The 27,727-nt window shown below is 37.7% G+C and overlaps 1 protein-coding gene across 4 annotated transcripts in view; it reads right to left on the bottom strand.

Moving 5' to 3' along the window:
- The window catches only part of STK4 (serine/threonine kinase 4), a 153,704-nt gene that overhangs the window by 99,382 nt on the left and 26,595 nt on the right, over positions 1 to 27,727 (bottom strand). For all 4 annotated transcript variants that reach the window (XM_077167990.1, XM_077167985.1, XM_077167995.1 and 1 more), the window contains exons 6-9: positions 26,806 to 26,973; positions 13,096 to 13,233; positions 2,052 to 2,180; positions 1,245 to 1,431 (exon numbers count right to left, since the gene is read on the bottom strand). In XM_077167990.1, coding sequence (XP_077024105.1) covers positions 1,245 to 1,431; positions 2,052 to 2,180; positions 13,096 to 13,233; positions 26,806 to 26,973 — 622 coding nt within the window. The remainder of the gene's footprint in view (positions 1 to 1,244; positions 1,432 to 2,051; positions 2,181 to 13,095; positions 13,234 to 26,805; positions 26,974 to 27,727) is intronic.

Consider the following 27,727-nt stretch of genomic DNA (forward strand, 5'->3'; position numbering starts at 1 on the left):
CCCCTACGTGGGACATGACATCAAGGGGTGAAAGTCTCCCTGGTGACATGGGAGAGGACTCCCAGGGATGAATCCAGGCCTGGCACTGTGGGATCAACAATTCCATCCTGACCAAAAGGGGGAAAAGAAGTGTAATTAATAAAGTTATCAATGGCAGAAAGAGTTCAAATGGAGTCGAGAGACTACTCTGGAGGTTGCTCTTATGCAAGCTTGAGGTAGACTTTGCTACCTACCATAACCTGCCAACCCCCAACCAGGACCATTCCAGCCAATCCTAAAGAACACCTAGGGTAATTTATAAAATTCCACAAGCGTTCCAGGCACTAGAGTAACTTGCCACAAACCTACAACCTCTAGATGGATCCTGGCTCAGATAAGTTCTGAAAACCTAGCCCAGACTCTCCAGAACATAGTTCTCCAGTATTTAACAAACGAGCAAGGCTATGTTCCAATAACACTTTATTTCCAAAAACAAATGGCAGGCCAGTTTTGATGTATAGACTACTGTTTGCAACCCTTGGTCTACAGGAAAGACCTCTAAATATTTTTAAAAAAAGGAAAGATGAAAAAGATCATTGAGACTTAGTGCTTTAAACCTATGCAAAGTTAAATTGCACCTCTACAACCCAATTATTACAATTTGGTATTCTCAAACTGCTTTCCTATATAGTTGGTCTATAATGTACAATGTAAGGGCAGGGGACACAGCTGAAGAGTAGAGGCAAACACAGCACTCTAAGATGGGAGCTGAGCATACGGCCTTAGACACAGGCAAATAAGGATCAGCAGGACAAGAAAAGAAGCAGGGATTGGCTTCGACTAGAAAGGACTTGTTAGGACTTTTAAACTTGGACAGTTATCTTGAAGGGATTGACTAAGTGTTGCTATAGCTGAGTTAGACACAAAAAATGTCAGGAAAGTGGCCTGTAAATATGTACAGCTCAGAATTTTATTACACTTTAAGATGAACTAATCATCAAAACAATGTATGCGAAGAAGGGAGAAATGATAACGTTCAATGAGGGAATGACTATTCAAGTTCAAAGTAAGTCCCTTCTCATTGCTGATCCTTTCTTACCCTTGACTTCACATGTCAACTTCCCTTTTCCATCTGCTACCTGCCCTCCAATGCTCCTTTGGTGGTAGCATGAGGAGAGGGGATGAGCCTCCATGGACTATGAGAAGCATCATCTCTGATGTGTGTACGGCTTATGCAAGAAGTTAGTATATTTAATCAGTCTTACTTTTCATGGTCCCTTCCTCTTCCTCATCCTCTGTATTGATCACCATGGTGCCTAACTGTGAAGGCAAGGTGTCTTCATGCTCTATCATAGTATTGGCTCCATCACTCATGGTGCTGGCAACTCGGACAGTGCCCATCTCATCACCCACTGCCCGAACCATTGTGCCAGAATCCATTTCATCCTCCTCCTACAAATGGAGAGAATCTCAAATTAGGAATGATTTGATCAAAATGTTTTTACTCATCTTGGTGCAAATAAATATCTCTGGATTTGACACCTATTTAGTTTCTAAATTCACCTCACAGAACTGAGAGTTCTCTTCTTTTATCCAAAGATCATAAATGTATTCATGTGAGAGCTGCCCATCTAACCCTAGAAGGACCTTCTACTACCCTTTTTCAATCATTCTTCATAGAATGTTGGACATAAATCTAAGAAGCCAAGGTGAGCACCTTGGGAATCTCAGGCTTGTGGGAGCTACATATTTAGTATGGGTTCCACCTGCCCCACAAGGGTACAGAAGAGCCACATCTTGGACCTGAGCATTTTCTCTCCTGAATAAAAAGTCAGACTAAATATCAGATATCAGGGTAAGAGAGCACAATTTTAAACTAACTCAGAAGCACTGGGAGAAGAGCAATCACAGATACAACATGATGAGATCAAGCTCCTTTGGCAATTAGGATAGTTAGGTGAGAAGAATTCCAGCTCCAGGCTGGTCCTACATCCCAACTCCTCCTAACTGGCTCAGCAATCATGAAATAACAAGCATTAATGCCTGAGGCCCACAGCAATGCCTCCACTCACTGAATTTTCTTCATCATCCTGGTCCACCTCCCGCTGCTGGGCTTCCTGGCGTTTCAACTTCACGTCCATGGCTTCATTAATTAAGTCCCGCAGTATTGACACTCCTTTGGCACTCTTGACAAACGGGTGCTTAAAAAAGAAAGTGAATAACATTAGAGATAGTGTATAAGGCACCAGTGCTAAAATAATGCCTTAGACACAATTAGTACCGTGATTGTGTTCAAATATCTGTTGAACTTCAACAGTCTTTAAGATTAGATCCTGTCTTTCTCTTATCACACGCAAGTCTAGTCTGTTATTACCAACATCACTTTTCATTCTACGGTTCACCCACACCTCTGATCTCTCATTGCCCTTTACTTCTTGAATGGAATGGCTCAGATCTTCAATGTTGCTCTTAAATGGAAACTTATTCATGATGCTAGGTACAGGTAACTAACTACTTCATTACGCATTCATGTTGAGTCATACTGGAGCATTTCTAAAGTGAAATATGTATCAAATATATATCATTTGCAGAAATTATTTTCTTTATATTTTCCCATGTATCACAGAATATTTAGATACTTTTTAAAATTATGAGCATAAACGTCCCCTTTGTGGAATGGTGATGAAGGGGGAAAATTCAACTTCCCCAAGTTGAATTCTTGATATTTTCACAAGCAGTGCAAGTCTCCAATCTTGGGGACTGTGCATATGAAACTTAACCCCACAAAGGATAGGTCAAGCCTACTTAAAATTATGCCTAAGAGGGGAGAGAAGCCAAGATGGCAACTTAGCGAGCTGTGGGATTTAGTTCATCCTCCAGAGTAGCTAGTAAATTGCCAGAAACAGGATAGAACAACCGCTGGGGCCACGTCAGTGACCGGACACACAGTGTACCCCAGTCTGGACCAGCTGGACTAGCTGCGAGCCCCCCCCAGAAACATGAGTTACTCAAGTCACGGCGGCCGGTGCCCCTTCCCTGCAGGATGCTTCCCAGAGGGGAAAGAGACTTTACTAGCAGCAGGGGCTGAGCACAACCAAACACGAATTGTGGAACTAATTAACAAAATCTGCCTATAAAAATAGGCCCCCACCTCAGCTGAACCTTGAGTAAATGTGGTAGTCGCTGGGTTTTGCCCCTGCACAGAGGGGACAGGGCTAATAGAAAAAGAAAAAAGAAAAAAGAAAAAAAACAGGTTTATTTGGATCTGAAAAAGTCTGGGTCCTGAATGAAAAGAGGGGGCACATAGGACCTGGAGATATACAGAACAACATACCAACTTAAGTTCTTGATTGGGAAACCTGAGGATCAGGGCCCTGCTCTGAAAAGGATTTTTCTTTTTCTCTTTTGTGGCTGTTTCTATGGATTGATTACTCTTTGGATACGGCTGCAAGGCTTCTCCAGCTCCACTGCCTCAGGCAAAGGCAGAAACAGGCTTTTTTTTTTTATTAATTAAAAAAAAAAAATTAACTAACAACATTTAGAAATCATTCCATTCTACATATGCAATCAGTAATTCTTAATATCATCACATACATGTATGATCATCATTTCTTAGTACATTTGCATCAATTTAGAAAAAGAAATAGCAAGACAACAGAAAAAGAAATAAAATGATAATATAGAGAAAAAATAAAAATAAAAAACACACACAAAAAACAAAAAACTATAGCTCAAATGCAGCTTCATTCAGTGTTTTAACATAATTACATTACAATTAGGTAGTATTCTGCTGTCCATTTTTGAGTTTTTGTATCCAGTCCTGTTGCACAGTCTGTATCCCTTCAACTCCAATTACCCATTATCTTACCCTATTTCTAACTCCTGATGGTCTCTGTTACCAATGACATATTCCAAGTTTATTCTCTAATGTCAGTTCACATCAGTGGGACCATACAGTATTTGTCCTTTACTTTTTGGCTAGTCTCACTCAGCATAATGTTCTCTAGGTCCATCCATGTTATTACATGCTTCATAAGTTTATTCTGTCTTAAAGCTGCATAATATTCCATCGTATGTATATACCACAGTTTGTTCAGCCACTCGTCTGTTGATGGACATTTTGGCTGTTTCCATATCTTTGCAATTGTAAATAACGCTGCTATAAACATTGGTGTGCAAATGTCCGTTTGTGTCTTTGCCTTTAAGTCCTCTGAGTAGATACCTAGCAATGGTATTGCTGGGTCGTATGGCAATTGTATATTCAGCTTTTTGAGGAACCGCCAAACTGCCTTCCACAGTGGTTGTACCATTTGACATTCCCACCAATAGTGGATAAGTGTGCCTCTTTCTCCACATCCTCTCCAGCACTTGTCATTTTCTGTTTTGTTGATAATGGCCATTCTGGTGGGTGTGAGATGATATCTCATTGTGGTTTTGATTTGCATTTCTCTAATGGCCAGGGACATTGAGCATCTCTTCATGTGCCTTTTGGCCATTTGTATTTCCTCTTCTGAGAGGTATCTGTTCAAGTCTTTTTCCCATTTTGTAATTGGGTTGGCTGTCTTTTTGTTGTTGAGTTGAACAATCTCTTTATAAATTCTGGATACTAGAACTCTATCTGATATGTCATTTCCAAATATTGTCTCCCATTGTGTAGGCTGTCTTTCTACTTTCTTGATGAAGTTCTTTGATGCACAAAAGTGTTTAATTTTAAAGAGCTCCCATTTCTTTCTTTCTTTCTTCAGTGCTCTTGCTTTAGGTTTAAGGTCCATAAAACTGCCTCCAATTGTAAGATTCATAAGATATCTCCCTACATTTTCCTCTAACTGAGAAACAGGCTTTTTTGAGAGCTTGTCTGGAGCCTGAGCCTTCCACAGGAGAGGGGTGGGGCCCAGCTCCCATGAAATCCCTCCCTCAAGGAATTCAGACTCCAGGGTCTGGAAAACGGAAGCAATTAATGCCAGCCTACAACGTCAACTCTGTCTTCAACATGCCCCCAGCAGGGACAGTCTGCTGAAGTTTAAGGTAACACATCACATAATGATGGTGGGACCTGTAGGCAGAAAAGCGTCACATACTAGGCAGGGTAGGAAAAACACAGAGTCCAGAGACTACATAGGAAAACCTTTTAATGTGCTGGGTCTCACCCTCAGGGAAAATCAACGGAGGTGACTCTTCCTGAGAGGAGACCAGGTTGGTCTGGGAAAATATGATTGGGGTTTATAATACCTAAATAGACCCTCCTAAGGGGTGGGGGAAAGGCAGGGCAAGGAAAAAAAGAACTGAAAAATTCTGATCTATTGAACAAAACCTAAGCTAGAGGACCAGAATAAGCTGAACTGAATGCCGAAGAACAGACAGACAACAAAGTCATCCAGTAAGAAAACCCTAGGAAGCAAAAAGTGAAAACAACCTCCAGAATAAACTAATTAAGGTAATTAAATGCCCAGACACCAGCAAAAAAAAAAAAAACAAATCATATTAGGAAAACTGAAGAAATAGCCCAGTCAAAGGAACACATCAACAATTCAAATGAGATACAGGAGTTGAAACAATTAATTCAGAATGTTCGAACAGACATGGAAAACCTCATCAAAAATCAAATGAATGAATTGAGGGAGGATATAAAGAAGGCAACAGATGAACAAAAAGAAGAAATCAAAAGTCTGAAAAAACAAATGACAGAACTTATGGGAATGAAAGGCACATAGAAGAGATGAAGAAAACAATGGAAACCAACAATGTCAGATTTCAAGAGGCAGAAGATAGGATTAGTGAACTGGAGGACAGGACATATGAAATCTGAGAAGCAAAAGAAAATATATGGAAAACTATGAGGATGAGGAAGGACTCAGGGAACTGAATGACAACAGGAAGCACGTGAATATATGTGTTGTGGGTGTCCCAGAAGGAGAAGAGAAGGGAAAAGGCGAAGAAAAACTAATGGAGGAAATTATCAAGGAAAATTCCCCAACTCTTATGAAAGACTTAAAATTAAGATCCAAGAAATGCAGCATACCTCAAAGAGAATAGATTGAAATAAACGTACTCCAAGACACTTACAAATCAGAATGTCAGATGTCAAAGAGAAAGAGAGAATCCTGAAAGCAGCAAGAGAAAAAAACAATCCATCACATACAAAGGAAGGCCAATAAGACTATTCATAGATTTCTCAGCAGAAACCATGGAGGCAAGAAGACAGTGGGATGATATATTTAAGATATTAAATGAGACAAACTGCCAACCAAGAATTCTATATCTAGTAAAACTGTCTTTCAAAAATGAGGGGGAAATTAAAACATTTGCAGTAAAAAATTCACTGAGAGATGTTGTGACCAAGAGACTGGCTCTGCAAGAAATACTAAAGGGAACACTAGAGACAGATAAGAAAAGACACTAGAGAGAGGTATGGAGAAGAGTACTGAAATGAAGACTATCAGTAAAGGTAAAAAGAAGAAAAATGAGATATGACATATAAAATCCAAAAGGCAAAATGGTACAAGAAAGTACTGCCCGTACAGTAATAACACTAAATATTAATGGATTAAACTTCCCTATCAAAAGACATAGACTAGCAGAATGGATTAAAAAACAGGACTCATCTATATGCTGTCTACAGGAAACGCATCTTAGAACCAAGGATACACATACATTGAAAGTGAAAGGCTGGGAAAAGATATTCCATGCAAATAACAATCAGAGAAGAGCAGGAGAAACTATACTAAAATCCAACAACTTAACTTCAAATGTAAAACAGTTAAAAGAGACAAAGAAGGACACTACGTATTAATAAAATGAACAATTCAACAAGAAGACATAACAATCATAAATATTTATGCACCAAGCCAGAATGCTCCAAAATACATGAGGAAAACCTGAAAACAATGAAAAGAAAAACAGACACATCCATCATAGTAGGTGGAAACTTCAACTCCCGACTTTCATCAATGGACAGACCATCTAGTCAGAGGATCAAAACAGAAACAGAGAATTTGAATAATACAATAAATGAGCTACACTTAACAGACATATATAGAACACTACTCCCCACAACAGCAGGATACACCTTTTTCTCAAGTACTCATGGTTCATTCTCAAGGATAGACCATATGCTAGGTCACAAAGCATGTCTCAATAAATTTAAAAAGATTGAAATCATACAAAACATTTTCCAAGATCATAAAGGAATAAAGTTGGAAATCAATAACAGGTAGAGGGCCAGAAAATTCACAAATATATGGAGGCTCAACGACACCAACACACTCTTAAACAACCAGTGGGTCAAGGAAGAAATTACAAGAGAAACACAACATATCAAAATGTATGCCTGGAGACCCGGGTTCAATTCCCAGTGCCTGCCCATGCAAAAGAAAAAAAAAAAAAATGTATGGGATGCAGCAAAGGCAGTGCTAAGAGGGAAATTCATTGCCCTAAATGCCTATATCAATAAAGAAGAAAGGGCAAAAATCGAGGAATTACCTGTTCACTTGGAAGAACTGGAGAAAGAACAGCAAATTAACCCCAAAGCAAGCAAAAGGAAAGAAATAATGAAGATTAGAGGAGAAAGAAATAAAACTGAGAACATGAAAACAATCAAGAAAATCAACAAAACCAGAGTTGGTTCTATGAGAAAATCAATAAGATTGATGGACCCTTAGCAAGGTTGACAAAAAGAAGAAGAGAGAGGATGTAAATAAATAAAATCAGAAATGGGAGAGGAGATATAACCACTGACCCCACAGAAATAAAGGAAATAATGAGAGGATACTATGAACAACTTTATTCTAATAAATTCGACAATGCAGATGAAATGGACAACTTCCTAGAAAGGCATGAAGAACCAACATTGACTCGAGAAGAAATAGACAACTTCAACAAACCAATCACAAGTAAAGAAATTGAATCAGTCATTAAGAAGCTCCCCAAAAAGAAAAGCCCAGGACAAGATCGTTTCACATGTGAATTCTACCAAACATTCAAGAAAGAATTAGCACCAATCCAGCTCAAACTCTTCAAAAAAAATGAAAAGGAGGGAAAGCTACCTAACTCATTCTACAAAGTCAACATCACTCTCATACCAAAGCCAGACAAAGATATTACAAGAAAAGAAAACTACAGGCCAATCTCTCTAATGAATATATACACCATGACCAAGTAGGATTCATGCCAGGTATGCAAGGATGGTTCAACATAAGAAAATCAACTCATGTAACATACCATATCAACAAATCAAAGCAGAAAAACCACATGATCATCTCGGTTGATGCAGAAAAGGCATTTGACAAGTTCAACATCCTTACTTGTTGAAAACACTTCAAAGGATAGGAATAGAAGCAAATTTCCTCAACATAATAAAGGGAATATATGAAAAGCCCACAGCTAATATCATTCTCAACAGGGAAAATCTGAAATCTTTCCCCATAAGATCAGGAACAAGACTAGGATGTCCACTACCACCACTGTTATTCAACATTATGTTGTAAGTTTTAGCCAGAGCAATTAGACAAGAAAAAGAAATACAAGACATTAAAATTGGAAAGGAAGAAATAAAACTCTGTTTGCAGATGATATGATACTATATGTCCAAAACCCTGAAAAATCCACACCAAAACTACTAGAGCTAACAAATGAGTACAGTAAAGTGGCAGGTTACAAGATCAACACTCAAAACTCGGTAGTGTTTCTATACACTAGTAATGAACAATCAGAGGGCGAAATCAAGAAAAAAATTCCATTTACTATTGCAACCAAAGGAATAAAACATTTAGGAATAAACTTAACTAAAGATAAAAAAGACGTATGCAAAGAAAACTACGAGAAATTGTCAAAAGAAATCACAGAAGACCGAAATAAATGGAAGAGCACACTGTGTTCATGAATTGGAACATTAAATATAATTAAGATGTCAATTTTACCTAAATTGATTTACAGATTCAATGCAATACCAATTAAAATCCCCAAAACTTATTTTTCAGAAATAGAAAAACCAAAACCAAATTTATCTGGAGGGGCAGGATGCCCCAAAAAGCTAAAAATATCCTGAGAAAGAAAAATGAAGTTGGAGGCCTCACGCTACCTGACTTAGAGGCGTATTACGAAGCTACAGTGGTCAAAATAGTATGGTACCAGCATAATGATAAATATACTGACCAATGAAAGCGAATCGAGTGTTCAGATGTAGACCCTCTCATCTATGGACAACTGATCTTTGATAAGGCAGTCTAGCCAACTCACCTGGGCCAGAACATTCTCTTCAATAAACGGTGCCTTGAGAACTGGATATCCACATGCAAAAGAATGAAAGAGGATCCGTATCTCACACCCTATGCAAAAATTAACTCAAAATGGATCAAAACCTAAACATTAGATCTAAGACCATAAACCTGTTAGAAGAAAACATTGGGAGATATATGAAAAATCTTATAATAGGAGATAGTTTCCTAGACCTTACACCCAAAGCATGAGCACTACAGAAATAAATAAATGGGAACTCTTCAAAATTAAATACTTTTGCGCATCAAAGAACTTCGTCAAGAAGTAAAAAGACAGCCTACACGATGGGAGCCAATATTTAGAAATGATATATCAGACACAGGTCTAGTATCCAGAATATATAGAGATTGTTCAACTTAACAACAAAAAGACAGACAACCCAATTATAAATGGGCAAAAGACTTGAACATACACTTCTCAGAAGAGGAAATACAAATGGCCAAAAGGCACATGAAAAGATGCTCAACTTCCCTGGCTATTAGGGAAATGCAAATCAAAACCACAATGAGATATCATCTCACATCCACCAGAATGGCCATTATCAATAAAACAGAAAACGACAAGTGCTGAAGAGGATGTGGAGAACGTGGCACACTTATCTATGTTGGTGGGAATGTCAAATGGTACAACTGCTATGGAAGGCAGTTTGGCAGTTTCTCAGGAAGCTAAATATAGAATTGCCATATGACCCAACACTACCATTGCTAGGTATCTACTCGGAATATATGAGGGCAAGGACACAAGTGGACATTTGCACACCAATGATTATAGCAGCATTATTTACAATTGCCAAGAGATGGAAACAGCCAAAATGTCCATCAACAGATGAGTGGCTAAACAAACTGTGGTATATACATAAGATGGAATATTATGCAGCCGTAAGACAGAATAAAGTTATGAAGTATGTAGCAACATGGATGGACCTTAAGGACATTATGCTGAGTGAGATTAGCCAGAAACAAAAGGACAAATACTGTATGGTCTCACTAATATGAACTGACATTAATGAATAACCTTGGAGAATTTCATTCGTAACAGAGACCATCAGGAGAGAGAATAGGGTAAGATATTGGGTAACTGGAGCTGAACGGCTACAGATTGTGCAACAGGATTGATTGTAAAAACTCAGAAATGGATAGCACAATACTATCTAACTGTAATATAATTATGTTAAAACACTGAAATGAAGATGAATGCAAGAATGACAGAGGGAGGAGGACTGGGGCCACAAATGAAATCAGAAAGAAAGATAGATGATAAAGACTGAGATGGTATAATCTAGGAATGCCTAGAGTGTATAAAGATAGTGACTAAATGCACAAATTTTTTAAATGTTTTTACATGAGGAAGAAGAAAGGAATGTCATTACTGCAGGATGCTGAAAATAGATGGTAATTAATATTTTAAAATTTCAACTTATGTGTGAGACTAAAGCCAAAAAAAATGTTTATTTGGTACAAAATTTATATTTTGACTAGTGCATTTCCTAATATAACTTATGTAGACAGCTTAATTGAACACCATAAGTACATGGAACCTTGAATAGGACATGAGACTTGGTGAATTTGTCCAGAGTGATGCCCCGATAAACCCCAGAGTGTTTGAACAGTGAATAAAAAAGTATTTGCAAAGTCCCTTTCAGGAAATAGTGAGAAAGGGGGAAAATTCAACTTCCCCAAGTTGAATTCTTGATATTCTCACAAGCAGTGTGGACAACCAAAACTACAGGCTGAGCCCCCAGTCTTGGGGTTTGTTCATACAAAACTTAACCCCACAATGGATAGGTCAAGCCTACTTAAAATTAGGCCTAACAGTCACCCCCAGGAGAACCTCTTTTGTTGCTCAAATGGGGTCTCTCTCTCCAGCAACACAACAAGCAAATTCAGTGCCCTCCCCCATCTACATGGGACATGACTCCCAGGGGTGTGGACCTTCCTGGCAACGTGGGACAGAAATCCTAGAATGAGCTCAGATTCAGCATCAAGGGATTGAGAAAACCCTTAGAATGAGCTGAGACTCAGCATCAAGGGATTGAGAAAACCTTCTCAACCAAAAGGAGGAAGAGTGAATGAGACAAAATAAAGTGTCAATGGCTAAGAGATTCCAAACAGAGTCGAGAGGTTATCCTGGAGGTTTTTCTTACGCATTAAGTAGATATCACCTTGTCAGTCAAGGTGTAATAGAGAGGTTGGAGAGAACTGCCTGAAAATGTAGAGCTGTGTTCCAGTACAATCTAGGAATCATCTTGAAGATGATTGTGTAATGATATAGCTTCCACAGTGTGACTGTGTGATTGTGAAAACCTTGTGTCTGATGCTCCTTTTGTCTACCTTATCAACGGATGAATAAAACATACAGAATAAAAATAAATAATAGGGGGAACAAATGTTAAAATAAATTAGATTGAAATGCTAGTGATCAATGAAAGAGAGGGGTAAGGAGTATCGTATGCATATATTTTTTTCTGTTGTCTTTTTACTTTTTTCTGAATAGATGCAAATGTTTTAAGAAATGATCATGATGATGAATATGCAACTGTGTGATGATATTGTGAATTACTGATTATATATGTAGAACGGCATGATCAAAAGTTAAGAATGTTTACGTTTACATTTTTTAAAAATTAAAAAATTAATAAAAAAATTTAAGAGCATAAATAGGTTTTATTGTCTATGAGTTTCATTCCAGCATTTCAGAAAAGTAATCATAGCATTAAAAAATAAACATCTGTTAAAAAAGGGAGGCACTAGGTTGAAACAGCTGAACACCATTGGTCTAGTTCCGTAATAATAGCAGACATTTGTCATCCCCATACCATACTACCTGTAATCTGAAGCTATATCACTTGATTTTCTTATTCCCATTTTATAGATAAGAAAACAAGGTACAGAGAGGTTAAGTTCCTTGTCCAAGATCACAAAGCTAGTCAATAGGAAGTCAAGATTCAAATCTGAGCAGTGGTAACTCTAGAATCCAAGCTTCTCACTACTAAGCATATTGTCTGCCAAATGCAACCCATCCTTCAAGGCCCAGGCACAGAGGCTTCCACCTCCAGGAAAGCATTCCTTGTTCCTCCAGCCCAAAGCGGCCTCCTCCTACCCTGAGCTACAACAGCACCTACCAACACACTAAATTATTTGTCAGAGTAGACTTGATGGCACTCCTGATTCAGAGTCAGAAATACCTTGCTTCTACTCTTGCCTGGGTTTACCAGCTGAGTCAGCTTCTCTAAGACTCCATTTTCACACCTATAAAACTGAAATAACACCAATCCCTCACAGGGTTTATACGATGATTAAATTACATAACACATCCCATATGCCCAGCACACAGCAAGTGCTCACTAAATGTCACTTCCCTTTCTCTAATCCCAAACATCCTGGCATTATCTTGTACTATTTTTTTTACATTCTTTTCCATGTCTTTTCTACTTATTTTGATTTAAAACTTCCTAGAAGCAGGGATTGTCGTATACTTTTTTGATATTTTCAGACTGATCTTTTTTTTTTGGCATGAGCAGGCTACAGGAATTGAACCTGGGTCTCCGGCATGGCAGGCGAGAACTCCACCACTAAGCCACCATTGCACCACCATATCTGTTTATTTATTTATTTATTTATAATTTTTAATTTTTTTTTAAACATAACAACATACAAACACAAACATTCTTACCATATGATCATTCCATTCTTGGTATATAATCAATAACTCACAATATCATCACATAGTTGTATATTCATCACCACGATCACCTCTCAGAACATTTGCACCAGGATATCTTAAAATATCTTTAGTTCAGCCTGTGGAGGAAAAGGAGTGGCAGCATCTCAGGGTGCTTCATACCTGTAGGAGTTGAGTGGCTGTGGCTCTCTGCTCAGGACTCTTTACGAGACACTGCTTCACAAAATCTGTAAAGTTATCTGACCAAATCTCTGGCTTCCGGAATGTGGGAGGAGGGTTTGTAGGAATCATGAAGATAGCCTGATTAAAAGAAAAAGAAAAAGAGTATGTAAAGTAAAAGTGATATTCCAGTAAAAATCTGACTACAATTACATTGGAAGCTTGGTAAAATGATTTTTCTCACATCTACTGACAAGCCCAACTGATCCCAACAAAAGTTTAAGTATCTCAAAGTAGCAAGTATGGCAATTAAAGAATCTATTATCTATCTATTTACCTACCTACCTCTCTCACTCTATATCATTCTTTTTATCTGATGTAGTCTTGTCCCCTAAACCTCATATCAATCAGCATTTTTTGGGGGGAAAGGGTAACCATGCCATGCTTTTCCAAGTGGAAAGCCTAGACCTAAGAGTATCCATATCCAGAAGATGACCTAGGCCCCCGAGTTGTCAAGTTTCCCTCCTACGTAAAGTTATCACCAGCCTTGGCTGTCAGCAGCGAACGAAAGGTGAGCATAGACCCAGAAGTCCCCAAATTACAAGGGATTCATTCACCTCTGAGTTGAGCCAATCCAATACAAAGTCGATCCTAATTATTCATGGATTTCATACTTGCGAATTCACTTACTAATATTTATTTGTAATCCCAAAGTCAATACTCATGACGCTTTCACAGTTCTTTACAGACACGCACAGGGCAGGGAAAAATCTGCGTCAGCAACAAGCACACTCCAGCTAAGGTTGAATGCTCTCCAACTGTAAACAAAAGGTACTTTTTGCAGTGCATTAATGGTACATTTTTTACTTTTTTGTGCCTTTTTTTTTTGGTGATTTTGCTGCCTAAAATGGCCCCCAAGCATAGTGCAGAAGTGCTGTCTAGTGGTCCTAAGTACAAGAAGGCTATGATGTGCCTTACAGAGAATATGTGTGTCATGTAAGTTTTATTCAGGCATGAATTATAGAACTGTTGGTCATGATTTCAATGTTAACCTTTCTACAGGTTTAAATAAGGTGCCTTTTAACAGAAATACACATTAAATAAGATTATGTACTGATGGGTTAACAAAAAATACTGTGACCAGAAGCTCACAGGAACCTAAACTCATATTTCCCCTAGAAGCCATGGCTCAGTATTTGCTAATTCAGTGTTCACAGTAACTTGATATAACATAATAATTGTGAAAAATGAGGATCAACAATACTTGTAAAAACCAAAGTACAATTAAAAATTGGTCCATTCTTAATTAATATTTTAAAATTTCAACTTATGTGTGATACTAAAGCAAAAAATCTTTATTTGGTACAAAATTTATATTTTGACTACTGCATTTCCAATATAACTTATGTAGTCAGCTTAACTGAACACCGTAAATACATGGAACCTTGGGTAGGACATGAGATTTTGTTGATTTGTCCAGAGTGATGCAAGATGAATCCCAGAGTGATTTGATCAGTGAGTAGAAAAGTATTTGCAAATACCCTTCGGGGAATGGTGAGAATGGGAGAAAATTCAACTTCTCCAAGTTGAATTCTTGATATTCTCACAAGCAGTGTGGACAACCAAAGCTATAGGTTAAAGCCTCAGTCTTGGGGTTTGTTCATATGAAACTTAACACCACAAAAGAGAGGTTAAGCCTACTTAAAATTAGGCCTAAGAGTCACCCCGAAGAGAACCTCTTTTGTTGCTCAGATGTGGCCTCTCTCTCCAGTCAACACAGCAGGCAAACTTACCACCCTCCCCCAGTCTATGTGAGACATGACTCCCAGGGGTGTGGACCTTCCTGGCAATGTGGGACAGAAATCCTAGAATGAGCTGGGGCTCAGTATCAAGGAATTGAGAAAACCTTCTCGACCAAAAAGGGGAAGAGTGAAATGAGACAAACAGTCAATGGGTGAGAGATTACAAACAGAGTTGAGAGGTTATTCTGGAGGTTATTTTTACACATTAAGTAGATATCACCTTGTTAGTCAAGATGTAATGGAGAGGCTGGAGGGAACTGCCTGAAAATGTAGAGCTGTGTTCCAGTAGCCACGTTTCTTGAAGATGATTGTGTAATGATATAGCTTTCACAATGTGACTGTGTAATTGTGAAAACCTTGTGTCTGATGCTCCTTTTATCCTTGTCAACAAACAAGTAGAACATATGGAATAAAAATAAATAATAGGGGGAACAAATGTAAAAATAAATTTAGTTTGAGATGCCAGTGATCACTGAAAGGGAGGGGGTAAGGGGTATGGTATGTATACATATTTTTGTGTTTTCGTTTTCTTTTTCTGAATAGATGCAAATGTTCCAAGAAATGATCATGATGATGAATATGCAACGATTTGATTATACTGTGAATTACTGATTATATATGTAGAACAGAATGATCAAAATAGGAATGTTTGCATTTGGTGTTTTTTTGTTATTTAAAAAAATAAAGCAAAAAAATTTAACAAAAAAATTGGTCCGTTCAAAAAATCACTGAGAGAATTTGTGACCAAGAGATGGTTCTGCAAAAAATACTAAAGGGACCACTAGAGACAGATATCAAAACACAGGAGAGAGAGATGTGGAGAAGGGTGGTAAAATGAAGACTATCAGTAAAGGTAATCAAAAGGAAAATTAGATATGGCACATAAAAGCCAAAAGGTAGAAGTACTGCTTGAATAGTAATAACACTAAATGTTAACGGATTAAACTCTCCAATCAAAAGACACAGACTGGCAGAATGGATTGAAAAACAGGACCCATCTATATGCTGTCTACAGGAAATGCATCTTAGACCCAAGGATAAACATACATTCAAAGTGAAAGGCTGGGAAAAGATATTCCATGCGAATAACAATCAGAAAAGAGCAGAAGTAGCTATATTAATACCCAACAAATTAGACTTCAAATGTAAAACAGATAAAAGAGACAAAGAAGGATACTATGTATTAATAAAAGGAACAATTCAACAAAAAGAAATAGCAATCATAAATATTTATGCACCGAGCCAGAATGCGCCAAAATACATGAGGAAAACACTGAAAAAAGAAATAGACACATCAACCATAACAGTTCGAGAATTCAATTTCCCATTCTCATCAATGGACAGAACATCTAGAGAGAAAATCAATAAAGAAAGAGAGAAGTTGAATAATACAATAAATGAGGTAGACTTAACAGACATATATAGAACACTACTCCCCACAACAGCAGGATACACCTTTTTCTCAAGTGCTCATGGATCATTCTCAAGGATAGACCATATACTGGGTCACAAAGCAAGTCTTAAAAAATTTTAAAAGATTGAAATCATACAAAACACTTTCTCAGATTACAAAGGAATGAAGTTGGAAACCAATAATAGGCAGAGGGCCAGAAAATTCACAAATATATGGAGGCTCAACAACACACTCTTAAACAACTAGTGGGTCAAGGAAGAAATTACAAGAGAAATCAGCAAATATCTCGAGGCAAATGAAAATGAAGACACAACATATCAAAATGTATGGAATGCAGCAAAGGCAGTGCTAAGAGGGAAATTCATTGCCCTAAAATGCCTATATCAAAAAAGAAGAAACAGCAAAAATCAAGGAATTAATTGTCAACTTGGAAGAACTAGAGAAAACAACAAACTAACCCCAAAGCAAGCAAAAGGAAAGAAAGAATGAAGATTAGCAGAAAGAAATGAAATTGAAAACATGAGAACAATCGAGAAAATCAACAAAACCGAAGTTGGTTCTAAGAGAAAATCAGTAAGATTGATGGACCCTTAGCGAGGCTGACAAAAAGAAGAAGAGAGAAGATGCAAATAAGTAAAATCAGAAACGGAAAAGGATACATAACCACTGACCCCACAGAAATAAAGGAAGTAATGACAGGATACTATGAACAACTTTATGCTAATAAATACAACAATGTAGATGAAATGGACTACTTCCTAGAAAGGCTTGAACAACCAACACTGATTCGAGAAGAAATAGACGACTTCAACAAACCAATCACAAGTAAAGAAACTGAATCAGTCACTAAGAAGCTCCCCAAAAAGAAAAGTCCAGGACCAGATGGCTTCACATGTGAATTCTACCAAACATTCAAGAAAGAATTAGTACCAATTCTGCTCAAGCTCTTCAAAAAAACTGAAAAGGAGGAAAAGCAACTGAACTCATTCTACGAAGCCAACATCACCCTCATTCCAAAGCCAGACAAAGATAGTAATCTGAAAGAATTTCTGGAAGAATTTCTGAAAGAAAACTTCAGACCAATCTCTCTTATGAATATAGATGTAAAAATCCTCAACAAAATTCTTGCAAATTGAATCCTGCAGCATAGTAAAAGAATTATACACCATGACCAAGAAGGATTCATTCCAGGTATGCAAAGATGGTTCAACATAAGAAAATCAATTAATGTAATATACCATATCAACAAATCAAAGCAGAAAACCACATGATCATCTCAATTGATGCAGAAAAGGCATTTGACAAAATTCAACATCCTTTCCTATTGACAACTACTTCAAAGGATAAGAATAGGTGGGAACTTCCTCAACATGATATAGGGAATATATGAAAAACCCACAGCTAACATCATCCTCAAAGGTGAAAAACTGAAAACTTTCCCCTTAAGATCAGGAATAAGACAAGGATGTCCACTATCACCACTGTTATTCAACATTTGGGATTTTTTTGGTTTTTTCACTTTTTTTTCTAATGGAGTGTGCTGGAAGTCTCTATAATTTTGTTCAGATGACTGCAGAACCTGGAAAAGCTGTTGCTGCTATTGATGCATAACATACTGCTATTGGTCTTTTTAAATAAATATATATACATATTTATGTATAATTTGAATTTTGGAAACTTTAGCTGGGCTGTCAACTTCGGAAAAAGTATCCCAGTTATACTGTGTTGAGTTGGTATTGTACAGAAATTAACAGCCATATTGGTGTAGAAATGTTAAGCTTAATTTTTTTCCATTTATACAGGGGTAAACACACTATATTAAATATGTAAAGTCTTACCTACATGGGATTGATGACAGAAACTATCAATAAAATACTCTCTAGAAAAAAGAAAAAACTGGTCCATTATATTAACATAAATTTCACTACTTCAAAAAATAAGACTATTTGTTGAGATTCCAATAAAGGAAAAGCCAGTTTTCTTCAGAGCGGCTTAGTGATTTTCTTTAAATCTAAAAATATAACCAGTAAATTACTCCAATTTTCCACACTTCTGCCCACACTCCAAAAAGGAGGGAGGACTTCCGGAGAAGATGGTGGCTTAGTAAGACGCGCGGATCTTAGTTTCTCCTCCAGGACAGCTACTAGGGGAGTAGAAACGATACAGAACAGCTGCCAAAGCCACAACAGAGATAAAAAAGACAGCGTACCCCATCCTGGAACGGCTGGCTGGCTGAGAAAACCCGCTCTGGTGAGATCGCCGAGGGGCACGGGCTTCACCGGGCGAGCCGGCAAGCGGCCGGAGTCACTCCCTTCCCCCTTCCTGGGTCGACTGGGAGAATTGGACAGGCGGTCCCCTCAAACCGCGGCTGCTGGCGACCACACCACGCGCGATCCCCCGGACGAACTGAGAATTGGATTGGAAATCCCCAGGCAGTGGAGAACGGTGACGGGGGGGGGGGCCCTTCCAAATCCATGACTCCCTGGGAACGTGCACTCTCCCGGATGGGCGGCTGCCGCTGGCGCCCACCCGCCACGCTTGTCGCCCCAGGCCGACTAGGAAATTCGGACGGGCGCTTTCCTGGGCTGCGGCGGCCAGCAACCCTCCCCGCGCTCGGACCCCGGGCCGGCTCGCACTCTTCCAAGCCGCTTCGGCTAGCGAACCTCGGACGGCGAGAGTTTTCCAAAGTTAAAGGACCCACAGCACCTTTTGCTGGTGGGACCCGCAGACAAACGTGTGCCACGAGCGCCACCTACTGGGCAAGATAAGAAAAAACAGAACCCAGAAATTTCACAGAAAAATCTTCCAAACTTTTGGATCCAACACCCAGGGAAATCTGTTTAAATGCGCAGACGCCAGCGGAAGATAACGGATCACGCTCAAAAAGTTGAAAATATGGCCCAGTCAAAGGAACAAACCAATAGTTCAAATGAGATACAGGAGCTGAGACAACTAATGCTGAATATACGAACAGAAATGGAAAACCTCTTCAAAAAGGAAATCGATAAATTGAGGGAGGACATGAAGAAGACATGGGCTGAACATAAAGAAGAAATAGAAAAACTGAAAAAACAAATCACAGAACTTATGGAAGTGAAGGATAAAGTAGAAAAGATGGAAAAAACAATGGATACCTACAATGATAGATTCAAAGAGACAGAAGATAGAATTAGTGATTTGGAGGATGGAACATCTGAATTCCAAAAACAAACAGAAACTATCGGGAAAAGAACGGAAAAATTTGAACAGGGTATCAGGGAACTCAAGGACAATGTGAACCGTACAAATACACGTGTAGTGGGTGTCCCAGAAGGAGAAGAGAAGGGAAAAGGAGGAGAAAAACTAATGGAAGAAATTATCACTGAAAATTTCCCAACTCTTATGAAAGACCTAAAATTACAGATCCAAGAAGTGCAGCGCACCACAAAGAGATTAGACCCAAATAGGCGTTCTCCAAGACACTTACTAGTTAGAATATGTCAGAGGTCAATGAGAAAGAGAGGATCTTGGAAGCAGCAAGAGAAAAACAATCCATCACATACAAGGGAAACCCAATAAGACTATGTGTAGATTTCTCAGCAGAAACCATGGAGGCTAGAAGACAGTAGGATGATATATTTAAATTACTAAAAGAGAAAAACTGCCAACCAAGACTCCTATATCCAGCAAAATTGTCCTTCAAAAATGAGGGAGAAATTAAAACATTCTCAGACAAAAAGTCACTGAGAGAATTTGTGACCAAGAGACCAGCTCTGCAAGAAATACTAAAGGGAGCACTAGAGTCAGAAACGAAAGACAGAAGAGAGAGGTATGGAGAAGAGTGTAGAAAGAAGGAAAGTCAGATATGATATATATAATACAAAAGGCAAAATGTTAGAGGAAAATATTATCCAAACAGTAATAACACTTAATGTTAATGGAATGAATTCCCCAATCAAAAGACATAGATTGGCAGAATGGATTTAAAAACAGGATCCTTCTATATGCTGTCTACAGGAAACACATCTTAGACCCAAAGATAAACATAGGTTGAAAGTGAAAGGTTGGGAAAAGATATTTCATGCAAATAACAACCAGAAAAGAGCAGGAGTGGCTATACTAATATCCAACAAGTTAGACTTCAAATGTAAAACAGTTAAAAGAGACAAAGAAGGACACTATATACTAATAAAAGGAACAATTAAACAAGAAGACATAACAATCATAAATATTTATGCACCGAAACAGAATGCCCCAAAATACGTGAGGAATACACTGCAAACACTGAAAAGGGAAATAGACACAAATACCATAATAGTTGGAGACTTCAATTCCCCACTCTCATCAATGGACAGAACATCTAGACAGAGGATCAATAAAGAAATAGAGAATCTGAATATTACTATAAATGAGCTAGACTTAACAGACATTTATAGGACATTACATCCCACAACAGCAGGATACACCTTTTTCTCAAGTGCTCATGGATCGTTCTCAAAGATAGACCATATGCTGGGTCACAAAGCAAGTCTTAACAAATTTAAAAAGATTGAAATCGTACACAACACTTTCTCGGATCATAAAGGAATGAAGTTGGAAATCAATAATAGGCGGAGTGTCAGAAAATTCACAAACACGTGGAGGCTCAACAACACACTCTTAAAGAACGAGTGGGTCAAAGAAGAAATTGCAAGAGAAATTAGTAAATACCTAGAGGCGAATGAAAATGAAAACACAACATATCAAAACTTATGGGACACAGCAAAGGCAATGCTAGAGGGAAATTTATTGCCCTAAATGCCTATATCAAAAAAGAAGAAAAGGCAAAAATGCAGGAATTAACTGTTCACTTGGAAGAACTGGAGAAAGAACAGCAAACTAATCCCAAAGCAAGCAAAAGGAAAGAAATAACAAAGATCCGAGCAGAAATAAATGAAACTAAAAACATGAAAACAATAGAGAAAATCAATAAGACCAGAAGTTGGGTCTATGAGAAAATCAATAAGATTGATGGGCCCTTATCAAGATTGACAAAAAGAAGAAGAGAGAGGATGCAAATAAATAAGATCAGAAATAGAAGAGGAGACATAACTACTGACCTCACAGAAATAAAGGAGGTAATAACAGGATACTATGAACAACTTTACGCTAATAAATACAACAATTTAGATGAAATGGATGGGTTCCTGGAAAGACATGAACAACCAACTTTGACTCAAGAAGAAATAGATGACTTCAACAAACCAATCACAAGTAAAGAAATTGAATTAGTCATTCAAAAGCTTCCTAAAAAGAAAAGTCCAGGACCAGACGGCTTCACATGTGAATTCTACCAAACATTCCAGAAAGAATTAGTACCAATTCTCTTCAAACTCTTCAAAAAAATCGAAGTGGAGGGAAAACTACCTAATTCATTCTATGAAGCCAACATCACCCTCATACCAAAACCAGGTAAAGATATTACAAAAAAAAGAAAACTACAGACCAATCTCTCTAATGAATATAGATGCAAAAATCCTCAATAAAATTCTAGCAAATTGAATCCAGCAACACATTAAAAGAATTATTCATCATGACCAAGTAGGATTCATCCCAGGTATGCAAGGATGGTTCAACATAAGAAAATCAATTAATGTAATACACCATATCAACAAATCAAAGCAGAAAAATCACATGATCATCTCAATTGATGCAGAGAAGGCATTTGACAAGATTCAACATCCTTTCCTGTTGAAAACACTTCAAAAGATAGGAATACAAGGGAACTTCCTTAAAATGATAGAGGGAATATATGAAAAACCCACAGCTAATATCATCCTCAATGGGGAAAAATTGAAAACTTTCCCCCTAAGATCAGGAACAAGACAAGGATGTCCACTATCACCACTATTATTCAACATTGTGTTGGAGGTTCTAGCCAGAGCAATTAGACAAGAAAAAGAAACACAAGGCATCAAAATTGGAAAGGAAGAAGTAAAACTATCACTGTTTGCAGATGATATGATACTATATGTCGAAAACCCGGAAAAATCCACAACAAAACTACTACAGCTAATAAATGAGTACAGCAAAGTAGCAGGTTACAAGATCAACATTCAAAAATCTGTAGTGTTTCTATACACTAGTAATGAAAAAGCGGAGGGGGAAATCAAGAAACGAATCCCATTTACAATCGCAACTAAAAGAATAAAATACCTAGGAATAAATTTAACTAAAGAGACAAAAAACCTATATAAAGAAAACTACAAAAAACTGTTAAAAGAAATCACAGAAGACCTAAATAGATGGAAGGGCATACCGTGTTCATGGATTGGAAGACTAAATATAGTTAAGATGTCAATTCTACCTAAATTGATTTACAGATTCAATGCAATACCAATCAAAATTCCAACAACTTATTTTTCAGAAATAGAAAAACCAATAAGCAAATTTATCTGGAAGGGCAGGGTGCCCCGAATTGCTAAAAACATCTTGAGGAAAAAAAACGAAGCTGGAAGTCTCGCGCTGCCTGACTTTAAGGCATATTATGAAGCCACAGTGGTCAAAACAGCATGGTATTGGCATAAAGATAGATATATCGACCAATGGAATCGAATAGAGTGCTCAGATATAGACCCTCTCATCTATGGACATTTGATCTTTGATAAGGCAGTCAAGCCAACTCACCTGGGACAGAACAGTCTCTTCAATAAATGGTGCCTAGAGAACTGGATATCCATATGCAAAGGAAGGAAAGAAGACCCATCTCTCACACCCTATACAAAAGTTAACTCAAAATGGATCAAAGATCTAAACATTAGGTCTAAGACCATAAAACAGTTAGAGGAAAATGTTGGGAGATATCTTATGAATCTTACAACTGGAGGCGGTTTTATGGCCCTTAAACCTAAAGCAAGAACACTGAAGAAGGAAATAAATAAATGGGAGCTCCTCAAAATTAAACACTTTTGTGCATCAAAGAACTTCATCAAGAAAGTAGAAAGACAGTCTACACAATGGGAGACAATATTTGGAAATGACATATCAGATAAAGGTCTAGTATCCAGAATTTATAAAGAGATTGTTCAACTCAACAACAAAAAGACAGCCAACCCAATTACAAAATGGGAAAAAGACTTGAACAGACACCTATCAGAAGAGGAAATACAAATGGCCAAAAGGCACATGAAGAGATGCTCAATGTCCCTGGCCATTAGAGAAATGCAAATCAAAACCACAATGAGATATCATCTCACACCCACCAGAATGGCCATTATCAACAAAACAGAAAATGACAAGTGCTGGAGAGGATGCGGAGAAAGAGGCACACTTATCCACTGTTGGTGGGAATGTCAAATGGTGCAACCACTGTGGAAGGCAGTTTGGCGGTTCCTCAAAAAGCTGAATATAGAATTGCCATACAACCCAGCAATACCATTGCTGGGAATATACTCAAAGGACTTAAGGGCAAAGACACAAACGGACATTTGCACACCAATGTTTATAGCAGCGTTATTTACAATTGCAAAGATATGGAAACAGCCAAAATGTCCATCAACAGAAGAGTGGCTAAACAAACTGTGGTATATACATACGATGGAATATTATGCAGCTTTAAGACAGGATAAACTTATGAAGCATGTAATAATATGGATGGACCTAGAGAACATTATGCTGAATGAGTCTAGCCAAAAACTAAAGGACAAATACTGTATGGTCCCACTGATGTGAACGGACATTCGAGAATAAATGTGGAATATGTCACTGGTAACAGAGTCCAGCAGGAGGTAGAAACAGGGTAAGATAATGGGCAATTGGAGCTGAAGGGATACAGACTGTGCAACAGGACTAGATACAAAAACTCAAAAATAGACAGCACAATAATACCTAATTGTAAAGTAATCATGTTAAAAACACTGAATGAAGCTGCATCTGAGCTATAGGTTTTTGTTTTGTTTTTACTATTATTACTTTTATTTTTTTCTCTATATTAACATTCTATATCTTTTTCGGTTGTGTTGCTAGTTCTTCTAAACCGATGCAAATCTACTAAGAAACGATGATCATGCATCTATGTGATGATGTTAAGAATTACTGATTGCATATGTATAATGGTATGATTTCTAAATGTTGGGTTTCTTTTTTTCCGTTAATTAAAAAAAAAAAAGAGAACGGGTAATTGGAGCTGAAGGGATACAAACTGTGCAACAGGACTGGATATAAAAACTCAGAAATGGACAGCACAATACTACCTAATTGTAATGCAATTATGTTAAAACATTGAATGAAGCTGCATGTGAGGTATAGGTTTTTTTTTTTTCCTCTCTATTATCGTTTTAATTCTTATTCTGTTGTCTTTTTATTTCTTTTTCTAAATCGATGCAAATGTACTAAGAAATGATGAATATGCAACTATGTGATGATATTAAGAATTACTGATTGTACATATAGAATGGAATGATTTCTAAATGTTTTGTTAATTTTTTTTAATTAATAAAAAAATAAATAAATAAAAAACTGAAAAAAAAAAGGAGGGAGAGCTTATCTTTTGACACAGAAATATTTAACAGAAACTGTTAAATCTTTTAACAGGAAAACTAACCAATCACAGAAGGGAGGAGCTGGATTTAGGAGCTATGGAGAGAGCTATGGAGCCCCAGCAAAAGGCAGGGTCAGGGATCTTATAGCAATGTTGTGATGAGGAGACCCTGGGAATTTATCTCTTAGCGGGTCGACATTGTGTGAGTTTCAGTGTGAATGCAGTCAAGGGGTCCTGTGCTGGTTTGAAAGGATGTATGGACCCTAGAAAAGCCATATTTTAATCAAAATCCCATTTCACAAAGGTAGAATAATCCCTATTCAATACTGTATGTTTGACACTGTAATCAGATCATCTCCCTGGAGACGTGATTTAATCAAGAGTGGCTGTTAAGCTGGATTAGGTGACAACATGTCTCCATCCATTTGGGTGGGTCTTGATAAGTTTCTGGAGCCCTATAAATGAGGAAACATTTTGGAGAATAAAGGAGATTCAGAAAGAGCAGATCAAAATGACAAAGTCATGAGAAGTGGAGTCCACCAGCCAACAAATGCCTCCCAGGGAGGTTCATGAAACAGGAAGCCAGGAGAAGAAACTAGCAGATGACGCCATGTTCGCCATGTGCCCTTCCAGATGAGAGAGGAACTCTGTTTTCACCATGTGCCTTTCCAGCTGAGAGAGAAATACCGACTGTGTTTACCATTTGCCTTCTCACTTGAGAGAGAGAGAGACCCTGAACTTCATCAGACTTCTTGAACCAAGGTATCTTTCCCTGGATGCCTTTGATGGGACATTTCTACAGACTTGCTTTAATTGGGATATTTCTCAGCCTTAGAACTGTAAACTAGCAACTTATTAAATTCCCCTTTTTAAAAGCCATTCCATTTCTGGAATATTGCACTCCGGCAGCTAGCAAACTAGAACAGGTCCTTAACACTTTAGAAGTACATGGAAGCTGGAAACAGAGCCTTTAAAAGGTTTCAGAGCTGGAAATCTACAAACCAAAATTTACAAATTTAAATGCCTACAGTGGGGAGGCAGTCAAAAGGCAAGGAAAGAACAAGGCTGGGTGTTAGAGAAAAGTTAAAAAATAAAAGTTTGCAAATGAGTATGATTGCTGAATCATTATATTGATATTTCTTTTAGTCTCCTGTATCTTAGAGCAGCTAGAAGTAAAAACCTAATATTGCGGAATTTTAACCACACCAAACTCTGAAGTCTGTTCTACAAATCATTGCTGTGATGAGCTTTGAAATTTATTGCTTTTTTGTATATATGCTATTTTTCACAAAAAATGAAGTAAAAGGTCTATTGTGATGATAATATATACATATATACATATATATTCCTTCTAGCTGTTCTAGAGCAGCTAGGAAAAATCTGAGATGATGGAATGGTAGTCCATGACAAACTCTGGGATCTGTTCTGTAACTACTTATTGAAGAGTGCTTTGAAAATTATTGCTTTTTCCTTTCTTTGCTTTGTATATATGTTATATTATATTTTAAAAATTTAAAAGAAAAATAGTTCGCTTTCTTCTTAATACTACTCTAAGAAAATCATTAGCAAAAATACTGTAATAAATGACACCTGCTACCTGATAATACAATATGGAATCAAGAGGAACAGTAAATAAAAAGACCACGTATGTACTGAAGGAGACAACCATTATACAGTTCTAGGTAATGCTATCACGTTAAGATGTGAGCCTCTAAAACATCTGTTATCATATTGCATCACCAAACCATTCATTTCTGTGGCCCGTGTCCTGCCAAAGGGCTATCAGTACACAACCCTTGCCATGGAGAGGGATAGATCAGGTGTGAATTAAGTAGTAACTACAATTAGAGTCCATGGAAGTGTGTCATCTAGAGTGACATATCATTTACATATAATTAATTCATTTGTTGTTCAGTATCTAATCAAATAAATCATTTTATTAAGTTTTTAATTACAAGCAGTAACTAACCACCACTTTGTTTCCCTGTCTATGACCTTACCCTCATTGGATGGATATCGGCATATGGTGGCTTTCCTTCAGCCATTTCTATTGCAGTTATTCCCAGCGACCAGATGTCTGCCACACAATTATACCCAATTTCCTGAATCACTTCAGGAGCCATCCAAAATGGTGTTCCAATCACTGTATTTCGCTTGGCCATCGTATCCTAAAATAGAAAGGAAAGAGGACACTAAGCATTAAAACTATCGAGAAAAAGACTTTTCCAACAAAAAGAATATCTCGAACTTAAAATGTATATAAAGACCAGGCTCAAGACATGATCAAGCACGTCACAAAAGAAATTCAAACAACCAAGAAACACAAAAAAGGTTCTCAATCATTCTAACACAGATTAAAACAAGAATGTTCTAGAAGATTCTAGAGGGCAGAATCACCAAGGACTTTTACTTCCCACCCTGTATACTTCTGGAATACTCTGATGGTTTACGTGAGCATGTAGATACATGTACAATCAGGAAAAAAAAGATATATTCAAAGTCTTAGTTTGGCTTAAGGTAAACTCTCTGGATATAGGCCTTCTCATCATCACCGCCTCATGTTCCTTTTGAAAAAGACTGTGGCTTAGGTTGGGGTATATCAGTGAGGAGTAAATGACAGGTAGCATTTTTAAAATGATCTCACTTTGTGGATCCTATGTAATAAATTAAAGTAGAAACTAACTGTCATGGTAGGTTCATGTGTCAACTTGGCCAAGTGTTGGTACCTGTTTGTCTGGATGGGCAAGTGCTGGCCTGTTTGCTGCTATGAGGCCATTTCATAGAATTAAATCATGATCACATCGGCTACATCCACAGCTGATTCCATTTGTAATCAGCCAAGGGGAGTGTCTTCTTTAATGAATGATGCTCAATCTAATCACTGGAAGCCTTTTAAGGAGGATTCAGAAGAGACAGGCTCTC

The sequence above is a fragment of the Tamandua tetradactyla genome, chromosome 1 (assembly GCF_023851605.1).
Source record: "Tamandua tetradactyla isolate mTamTet1 chromosome 1, mTamTet1.pri, whole genome shotgun sequence".
Lineage (NCBI taxonomy): Eukaryota > Metazoa > Chordata > Mammalia > Pilosa > Myrmecophagidae > Tamandua > Tamandua tetradactyla.